General features: G+C 30.5%; 1 protein-coding gene across 2 annotated transcripts; it reads left to right on the plus strand.

Annotated features, from left to right (window-relative positions):
• Positions 1 to 1,263: 1,263 nt before the first annotated feature.
• LOC123302640 (ero1-like protein) lies at positions 1,264 to 7,603 on the plus strand. 2 transcript variants are annotated; one of them, XM_044885674.1, is made up of 6 exons: positions 1,264 to 1,580; positions 2,899 to 3,571; positions 4,302 to 4,563; positions 4,891 to 5,193; positions 6,220 to 6,288; positions 6,638 to 7,603. In XM_044885674.1, coding segments are annotated over exons 1-6 (1,413 nt in total). In that variant the 5' UTR covers positions 1,264 to 1,475; the 3' UTR covers positions 6,639 to 7,603. The 2 variants fall into 2 exon arrangements, with proteins under 2 accessions (XP_044741609.1, XP_044741610.1); XM_044885675.1 differs by lacking the exon at positions 6,220 to 6,288.
• The last annotated feature ends 3,114 nt before the right edge of the window (positions 7,604 to 10,717 follow it).

The raw sequence follows: 10,717 nt of genomic DNA on the forward strand, positions 1-10,717 counted from the left end.
TGAATTTGAAAATAGATTTTTAAATAGGTGAGCGGGTTGTTTATAGTTTGATAAGTTTATGAGCAATAAAATTTGTTATCATTTTATGAATGACATGTTTTTCATTTTGGTTCCTGGATATCATTCAATAATATAAACAAAAAATGATGAATACAAATCTGCGATATCTTGCAATTATTTTTCAAGATAGAATTGTGATACCAGCAGAAGTGAGTAGATAGAATGGAAACGTGATCGAGGCTGGAATTAAACCCACAATCTTTCTCTTGCCAGATTAGTGCTCTACCGTCTGAATATTGATTTTCAAAATAGCTGTATATAATTGTTAAATGCATCATTGAAGCTTGGAAGCTCCAAGAAGAAATTCCAATCTCATGAAGAAATTCGATTTATGAACGCTCCAACTATTGAGAATAAATAAAAGTCTCAAGTAATTGACCTGTACCCTACCCGCACAGAAACAGGAAATCTTTTCAGATGATTCTGGTCATATTGGCAAAACTTCTCAATTATAGGAGTAGTAGAATCAAACCAACTTCCAAAACATGGAAATTCGTCATATTAACATTAGCCCCTAGAAAATCTTGAAGTATTGACGTAAGGGGGTACGAGTTGAGGTAGTCTTCATCAAGTGACCTTGACGTTAGATTATTTCTTGAAGACAGTATTGAAATATCAAATTTTAATTTACAGATTTCGATACCTCATAAATCTGCTTTTTGTGTGAAATTTGGGATACGCCTATGATCCCATTTAATGAATTTTCGATAACTTGTTAAGTGTGTCCAATCCCGGAGCTCAAGCCTAATAAAGACAGGGACTGGCGCTAGACGGTCAAATATCTAGGGAGCGAATTTTATTTAATCTTTAAATTTGAAAAAAAATACTAGCACTTAGTAGTTAATACGAATTATTTTAAACTTTTAAAGTAAATATTTTGATTAAAATTGACAAAAAAACATAAATTGTTTAGAAAAAATACTAAAATGTTTAATAAACATTTTAGTACACAACTAGATTTTGAATTCGAACTCTATGATTTTATAAAATAGTTGAAGTTGGATGAGCAATATGTTTGACAAATAACAATTTTATGTATATTGACAGTGACATTTCTTAAAATAAAAACTTAAAAATCTTTATTAATTAAAACTTTAAAAGAATGTTATTACTTAAAAGTAATTATTTAATAATAATTAATAAACAATTAATAATGAATCTATGACTACAAGGAAAAAAAATAGTTAACGAAGATATGAGTGTTCAAGACCTATTAGAATACATTACGTGTCTATATTTTGATAGACATGTGGCTAAAAAAATAAATCCAGCCTTCTTCTAAAATACGAAAATCACACAAAATGACAATTTACAAATAATCGAACTTCATTTCTAATCGGAAACAAAACAAAAACCAGCTTTTTTTGATTATTGTTTTGACTTGAGTTAAATAATATTTTTTTTGGAAGAACAAAATGAAATTAATTTATCTGTTATGGATGCAAATTTTGTGGCATTATGGATCGGTGGATTCAATGTTTAAATCAAATAAGAATCAGTTAGAATCATGCTTTTGTCAGGTAATTAAAATTATTATTTATTTTTTTATTGATGGTTATAAATCCATAAAAGATTTTTATATAAACTTCTGATATGCATAAAATTTTCGTTGCAATACGATTAATTTTCATTTGAAAATCATGGTGTGATGATTTTATGGTTTATTTTTGGATGTTATTTGATTGTAAGTTAGCAAATAATGAATACGTATACAATTTTTGTAAATTTTGGGGATATTGTGCTATGGGTTTTTGTATTTTTTAAGTATGATTTTTATCTGTTTTTTCATAATTTTCATCAAAATAAACCGGTATGCGGGTTTTTAATCGTTTTTTATGTGTTTTTTCAATAATAGTGTTATAAAAGAATAATCATATTCTTGGATATAGTTTTATTTTAAGCTGTAAAAGTGTTTTTCCCTGGTGATGGTTTTAAGTAAATTTTAAAATTTAAAGCTTTTAAAAGTTTTTTTCTGGTATCTGTTAACTTTTAGTGACGCAACAAGGACCGATTTTGATTATCTAGACTAAGCCGGCGAAAATAATTTATTTAAATTTACTCTGGCGTAAATCTAAAGTTTGTTACGATTAGAAATATTGATTCTAGAAAAACATTGCTAATTTCTCTGTTTGTGAGTGTTTCTACCGGTTTTTCCCAAACTAAACGATTTATTTATTCTGTGTATCCAAATTTCATGAAAATCCAGTTAAAAATATATATTATTGCAATTTTTGTCTTTTGTTTGAAACTTTTTCAATTTCAGTATGTAAAGAGTATTGAAATAAGTGACGTGTTAGTTATTATATTTAAATCGATACCCGAATTTTTCATTTATGTTAGTTTGGCTAGCGAAATAATTCGAGATACCCAATTAACTTAGAAATTCGACAAAAATTTCCCATATGTTTCACAATTTAATTTTTAAGTTGCAAGATTTTGGTCTGCGAATGCAATTTTTGGGTTATGTTTACTGGACAATCCTGTTTATTAATTGCTTTAAAAAGGGGAGCGTTATGATTTTTGGTGCCAAATATTTATTGGTGTAATAATAGAAAGTGGGCGGATCAAAACAAACTAGAGATAGACTTTTTGTGAATTTTGACTTTTGCTTGAAACATTTTTTTGAAAACATCACTGCTTACCCGTGAGGACGCAAATTAGGTTCGAACATTGTATAGTATGTATTATATGGGAATATCAGTCATGTGTGTGTGACATGTATGAGCCTGGCTATCTCTCGTTACTTACATGACGTGAAAAAAACAAATGATTTCGTAATTAACACTTTCTATACATTGTATTTCAATAATTAACTCAGTCAATTGTTTTTATTTTCAGTTACACGGTGTTCTAGACGATTGTACATGCAGTGTCGATACTGTGGATCACTTCAACAACGTTCTAATCTATCCCCGTTTACAAAGTTTACTAGTCAACGATTATTTTCGATTTTACAAAGTGAATTTAAAGAAACCGTGTCCATTTTGGTCGGACGATAGCCGTTGTGCAATCCGCTATTGTCACGTCGAAGCATGCCACGAGAGTGATATACCAACGGGTCTCAAAGGACACGTGGAAGAACCAATTCCAACACATAACAAATATACGGATAAATCGGATTGTACGGAACCGGATGATTTAAACGAGGAGCTAAGTTACTTAAACAAGACAATTAGTGCGGATTTATATAAAGAGTTTGCGCTCTGGAAGAAATATGATGATGCTCAAGATAATTTTTGTATAAATGATAACGAAGGTGACACGGATGCTGAATATGTGGATCTTCTATTGAATCCAGAACGATATACAGGATATAAAGGACCATCTGCGCATCGGATATGGCGTAGTATATACAAGGAGAACTGTTTTCGACCGAAGAAAACATTTACATCGCATGTGTTGTCGGATAATATAAACAATATGTGTTTAGAGAAACGTGTATTTTATCGAGTTGTTTCTGGGCTACATGCCAGCATTAATATCCATCTGTGTTCGAAATATCTGTTATCTGGTAAGTAACAAGATAAGAAAAGTATTATTTTTTAATTTGCACCGACTTAGAGATAAGTGCAATCATCCAATTTTGTCACTACGCAAATTTTTAGATTTTTTTAGTAGGAGATTAAGGTAGTACGAGCACCAAGGCAATTTTAGATTGAGGGTTTAAATTATTTTTATCTTATTTTCAACTTTGATGATGAATTTTTTTAATAACTTCGTGTCTCATCTTCTCTATCACTGTCCAGCTCTTTCCACGAGGAGATGGGCTAACTTGAGCCAGTCTTTCTTTGACGATTCCTCCGACGTGAAGTCCGTTAACGTCAAAGCACTCCTGCTGTTTCTAAACAGCTTCAAATGGTTCATGGAGTAGTGGCCGGTAATGGGCCAATCCCCTTTCGGTATCACAACGGATCCTATGGTCTAAGTGTGTCCCACCTCATGACAGCCACTCTAACTTAAACTAAAATAACCCCCGTTATATATATAGTGCGGTTTTCTCCTTGTTTGAATCTCTCCAAACTAAACCGATTTCTTTAAACTTAGCTATAAAACAGTCTCGATCAAGTCACCTTTAAAACGAAAAATTCGGTATTCAAGTCGGTTCACCTGTATAAGAGCTTTGTACAGTGCCACAGACAGACACACTCACATAACCGTCAAAATTATAACACCCCTCCTTTTACGTCGGGTCCTCAAACTTCGAAAATTGCGTTTTATTAAAATGTATTTTTTGCTTCTAGAAACGAAGAAAGATTTATCATTTGGACCGATTGAAGGGCAATGGGGACCGAATTTAGATGAATTTACACAACGTTTCGATCCAGAAACAACAAACGGTGAAGGTCCACAATGGTTACGTAATCTATATTTTATATATTTATTGGAATTACGTGCTTTAGCAAAAGCTGCACCATATTTGTTGCAAGAACAATATTTTACGGGCAATGAACTCAAAGATGAAGATGTTCGGGCTGCTATCAAAGATTTACTGCAAGTTATTAGGTGAGTCAATGCTTATTTTCCAGAATTATATACCTCAGGAAAAAGAACCTAGAAAGATTAAAACCTTTTACATAAAGTCGGAAGGTCGACCTAGAAAATTTCGAAATGTCAGGGAATTGAGTCTTTTGAAAAGTCTCAATTTCACTTCAGTGCAAAAGGAAAACTAGCGACACTAGAGGTATAAAAAGTAACTAACGTTTAAAAATTATTAATTCTCTCTCTAGAATTCAGTTTCTTTCTCTAACCTCCATGATTTGAACCGAGAAAGATTCAAGATCAAAATTTCGTATAATGGACCATAAACCATGAATTTGTTTGCTTTTCCAGATCATTCCCAGAACATTTTAATGAGAGTACGATGTTTAATGGTGGACAACAAGCGCAAAAATTAAAAGAAGAATTTCGCTTACATTTTCAAAATATTTCCAAGATAATGGATTGTGTTGGTTGTGATAAATGTAAATTATGGGGTAAATTACAGGTTCAAGGATTGGGTACAGCTTTAAAAATATTATTTTCTGGTAAATTCGATAATGTTGATCCAAATGGTGAAGATATATCGAAATTACCAAAACGTAAATTTCAATTAGAACGTAGTGAGATTGTCGCGTTACTTAATGCATTCGGAAGGTAAGCTCAAACATTGTTTTTTTTTGTTTTTTATGCAGGGAACTTGCATTCGAGAAAAAAAGCTTATTTTTTAATTTTCATAATTATGTCTAAGATTCTTAGCCAAAGATTTAAAGGAATGAATTGACGACTTTTTTCGGAGTAAGACGAGTGGAGATGCATTTTTTTGCATTCGATTCGTGAGGGCGTCTACAAACATTGTGGAAATGAAAAATTGAAAACTAAATATCGATTGAAATTAATCTAATTTTGTTATACGGGGTTTTTGGGGCCACTGAACGTACCGCCGAGGTACCTGGTGTCCATTGCGGATTGCATACAACTCGTCTCTTTGAAGTTTTACGAGAATATGTAATATATTTCTTCGAAACTCGTTTCTTGGGGTTTTCGGCACCACTGAACACTAATATCATTACGAAACTGGATCCCAAAGTACTTGGTGCTCAGTGCGGACGAAAGGGGGACGCCCAAAATCGAAATTTGTTACATTTTCTCGTAAAATTTCAAGAGACGAGGTGTATACTTCCTGGCTTGGGCACCAGATTTACAAAGTGCGTAGACGCCCTCATGAATCGAATGTAAAAAACCGTATCCTGATTCATCTTCGACAGTTGAACCGTTTTTAGTGCTTTATTTCTTTGTCTATCTAACAAGTAATCTGTATTAATAAGAACCTTCGAAAATGGACAGTTTTTGTACTTTTAAGTTTGCCCAAAACGTATTTTCTGATTTGCAAGTTGCCTAATTTTTTGTTTGTTTACGTTTCGAGTGTGTTTGTTGTTGAAAAATTTGTAAAAGTGTCTTATTTCGTGTTTGTCTCAACGTACATTATCCTGCTTTCAACGTTTTTTGAAATTTGGTTTGCAATTTTTTGGAATTTACAGTTTTGTCTGCGGAAGAAAAGTTTTCAGGCTATCATTTTTTCATTTCATCCTGAAATTTTGCTCTGTAAATATTGGGAGCTGTGTTCATCAATTTTTTCATCCTGAGTTTTTATTTTGAGATTTTTTGTAATTTCTATTTTAGATTATCGACGAGTATTTTTGAGCTAGAAGAGCTTCGAAAACGAATAAGAACAAGGCGAATTGATATTTGGTAATAACTTTTATTTTTTTGGGTACTTTTTTTAGGATTGTTATTTCTCGCCGAAATCTTTTTTCCACCAATTTTTTTCAGGTCACATTATTGTCTATTTTGGTCGGTTTTTTAGAAATTTCTTCGCACAATTGGTGCAAAGTTGAACTTAGGCGATAGAAAGTATATTGACTTCTGGCGAAGTCGATTTTTTTTTCTTAGGTTTTGTCTGAATGTGTTTTATGATTCTTTGGAATAAATTATAAATTTACGATTGTCATTTTTCGCGTAGCTGGTAATTCTACGCTTAATTTACGCTTTGTTTATGATTTGAAGAAGTTGAAATAGCATTTTATTTTTTTAATTCTAGATTATCGACAAGTATTTACGAATTAGAAGAATTTCGACGAATGGCGAGGTAATAGATTTTAAGTATAAGTTTAGTAAATAAATTTAAAAGTATCCACGGACAGAAAAAACATCACAATCTAAAATATTGTATATAAAACAAATCGATGTGTATAGTAAAAAAAAAACAATTATTTGGTTCTTAAATTCTGGGAATATATATTTTCTATTTTTTTTTCTAAGTAATTCTAAAAAATTTCTAAATCATTGTATTTCAATTACCAAACAATTATTCTTTCATAATTAAAAATACGTAATTGCAAAATCATATTCAATTATTCCCCCCTCAGTTTACTAGCACTCTCTGAGCCACTCAAGTTTCTAAAATAATTTAAATATTCAAATTGGAAAATAATTATTCAATTGAAATCCTCCTTGTAGGGACCTTCTCAAATTTGTCAGGGCTCGTAGACAGTTTAAAGGTTAATCCGGCTCTGGCCACAGCCTATTTACAATAAACATTGATAAAAAATGGTCCAGTTTAAGGGGCTGATTTAAGCACATTATATCCCATTGGAAAAATAACTTATAGCATTTTTCGAAAATATGTAGTTTCAAAAGAAAATTGTTGATAGTTTGAAAGAGATCATGCGACAGTGTACTTAGATTTGTGCGTGTACTTAGCGTTAATTTTGAAGGAAAACTTAACTATTTTTAGTCTTTGATATTTTCTTCTATCTCGATTTTTAAAAGATATATTTTGATAGGGACAAACGCATGAACTGTTTTTCGAAGAAGGACTTTTTTCCAATTACGATTTCCTCGGTTTATACCTGTCTCCCCTCAAGGCATACTGTAAATACTTTTTGATTGAAGATAATTGTTTAGTAATCGAAATACTTTTAGAAATTAGGGGAAATTGAAGTGAATAATCAGGGTATCAATTACAATCCGCAAAAATATAAATACGACACTTTTTGTTTTCGAATGTTGTTATTGTAAAAAAGTTTTGGTTTATTGCACGGTACATACATATAAACCAAATACATGCTTTGTAGTCAAATAATGAGTTATTTTTAGCTTTACAATATCACACAACTACAAAAATATATAATATATTGTGTGCAAGTGTTGCTTATAAATTTGATAATATAGATATCTCTCTTCAATCATCAATACTATAACTATAGTCGTCTCTGTTCATCAAATGATGGGTCTATTATCTTATCTCCCAACCAGCAAACAAATCAGAACGATAACGTGCGATAAAGAACATGGTTCCAAAAAGTGTCGTATTTTTATTTTGGTGGGGTATATTTTTTGAGATGAAATAAAGAAACCATGACTTTTTTTTTAAAAAACACAACGAACAAAGATTTAAGAATCAAATAAACAATTTATTTAAATTAAACTTAAAAAATTATTTATAGTAATTTATTAAATAGAAATTTTGTAAATATTTTATGATCAACATTTTTGAAAAAAAAAATTGTTTTTTTAGATGAATAGAATAGCCCAGATAGTTTTTGGCTTCGGCTGGCTTTAATTTCATTTCTTCCCCCCCTTTCTTCACTTATTGTGTACGTTTTTTTATGAACAATTCTTGTAATTTTAAAAATAGTTTGTGTCACTTTTTGGATTTTTTTTTTTGTATTGAGTAAAAAAATTCTGGGCATTCTGTTCGATTTATAAATAAATGAAAAGTCTCAATTATTTAAGTGCTCGAAAAACAATGAATCCTTTTCGTATTTGTAAAACACGAATGATTTTTCTTTGATTCACGTGTTTGTTAGTTGCTAAATTCAGCTTAAACGCATGTGTGTCTGTGATTAGATGATGATCTGATTTGTTTCACCACTGATAAACTTAATTCTCTAAATCTCTAAAATTTTACTCGAAAATTGGGACAAAAGAGATAAACAAATCAAACGGAAACAAATCTCCATCAAAATTTTTTAATTACTGTACTTTTAGTCTAAGAGTAGATGGACAAACAATCCGATGATAAATTTCATCCTGTCAAAAAAAGCTTTCATGATGGCCATATTAATGGAAAACATGGAAATGTCAGGGGTTTCAAATTCTACTGGAAAAGTCATGAGAGAAATGGCGCATATGATCGTAATATCCAAAGCCAGATTAACGAACGCCCCTAGGCAATGCAATTATCGGGATCATTTTTCAGACGTTTGAAGACCTCCGGCTCTTTTCAATTTGATGAAGGGATATGAGGAAAATTAGACGCGGGTATTTTGATTTATTCTTGTTGAATGAAAGAAAATAGTTTTGACGTAATATAATGTAACTCATCCGTATTATTAGTTCTACTACTCGACACTAGATAGCTCTGTTCTGTAAATATTTCATCAGCTGACAGTATGCGACGGAAAAAAGCAATAATTACCTATTATCATTATAAGGATCCAAATTTGCCTACCCTGCCTAATTGTTGATCCGGTCCTGGTGATATCTGAAGTCATATTTAGTAAAATGATTTTCCCTGTTCGTTATTTTCTAAATTTTCATTCCACTTTCTTTCAAAACAAGTTAAAAGAAGTAATTCATCAGAGAATTTTTGAGAATTCTTCAACTGGAAAACCTGGAAGAGGTTATTTTGGAAAAATAATGGCTGCCATGAAATAGGTTTAGGTTTATAGTCTAAAAGCTCTTAGGCCCCTTATTATTCGTGATATTGATTGTATACAGGCATCTAAAAAAATATTTGTTGTACGGTATTTTTATGAAAATAGTTTTCAATATAAAATCTACATATATTTTTGAAATTTTACTGAAAATTAATTAAAAAAATGTGCCTTAATTAAAAAAAAACTAATGAATTTAATTTTTACACTAAAACTTCTTAAATAAAAAAAGAAAAAAAACTTATGTGCCAACTTTAACAAATCAAATTTTCTAACTGAAGAAAACTATTTTCATAAGAATTTTCCAATTTAGAGTTAGAAGTTTAAATCTATTGAAAAAAAAACATCACATTAAAATATATAATGTTGTAGTCAGAAAAAAAAATGTATTTGTAAATTTTGGGTGACGGAAAAAAAAAACACATTGTGAGAAAAAATAAAATTTTTTACAAATGATTTTTTTTGTATTTTATTTCATATTCGATATTTTCTAGGATGTAACGCGGAAAATTTTGCAAAAACCTGAAAATTTCAAAGAATAGAACCCCTTACCACAGTTTTAATAAAACTGAACAAGGGCAGAGTGTCGGGGCCCCAAGACAATGCAGTTCTCCGGGGCACCTAGGCGATGTGAAAACCAGTTGGCGACTTTTTTTTCTTCGAAAATCACCTTGGCCTTCTTTTGTGGGGCCCTCTTCGTTAAAATTTGCATTTTCCTTTTTTTTTTAGTTTTCGTAAATCAAATAAGCACGCCCCTCTTGTAAAAATTTGTTTTTTTCTCTTTGTGACCTTTCTCCGACGGAATCTAGGATATTCCCTAAACGGCCTAATGATTCATCCGCCATTACAAGAAGTGAAATTTATAAAATAGCTGAATGTTAATGTTTTTGAAAGCAGAGCTTTTTATAGAGAATAAATTATTTTCGTAAACCTTATAATAAAAGATTTCCATAAGTAGCCAACTTAGCTAGACAGCCTGTATACATATTTATTGTTACAAACACATTCATATAAATGTTTACTTACATTCTCGAATTTTTCTAATAATTTGTATAATTCACTCACAGATGGCACCATTTCTTAAAAAATACTTTTCAAAACTTCACCTCTTGTTTGTAAATTCAAAACTGTAGACTTTTTCGCAAGTAAAGAGGAAAAGCATTTCTTGCATCTCTCTAATTATTAATTAGTACCTAATTACTCAAATTAAGCTGAAAATACATTTTAATCAATTAAATTTTCTGATTCATCAGACTGATACATCATTTACTCATTAACATAATTAAAACGGTACAAAATATCTTTGTTATATTTATTAATTAATTTAATTTAATGTTTATTTGAGATAAATATAATTTATATTTAATTAAAATAAATTGAACATATCAGTATCAAAAATATCGTACAATTTTGATTCCAAAATTTTTAAAATATTAATAATCAAAAATGAAGTTAATTAT

Source organism: Chrysoperla carnea, chromosome X, assembly GCF_905475395.1.
Source record: "Chrysoperla carnea chromosome X, inChrCarn1.1, whole genome shotgun sequence".
Classification (NCBI taxonomy): domain Eukaryota; kingdom Metazoa; phylum Arthropoda; class Insecta; order Neuroptera; family Chrysopidae; genus Chrysoperla; species Chrysoperla carnea.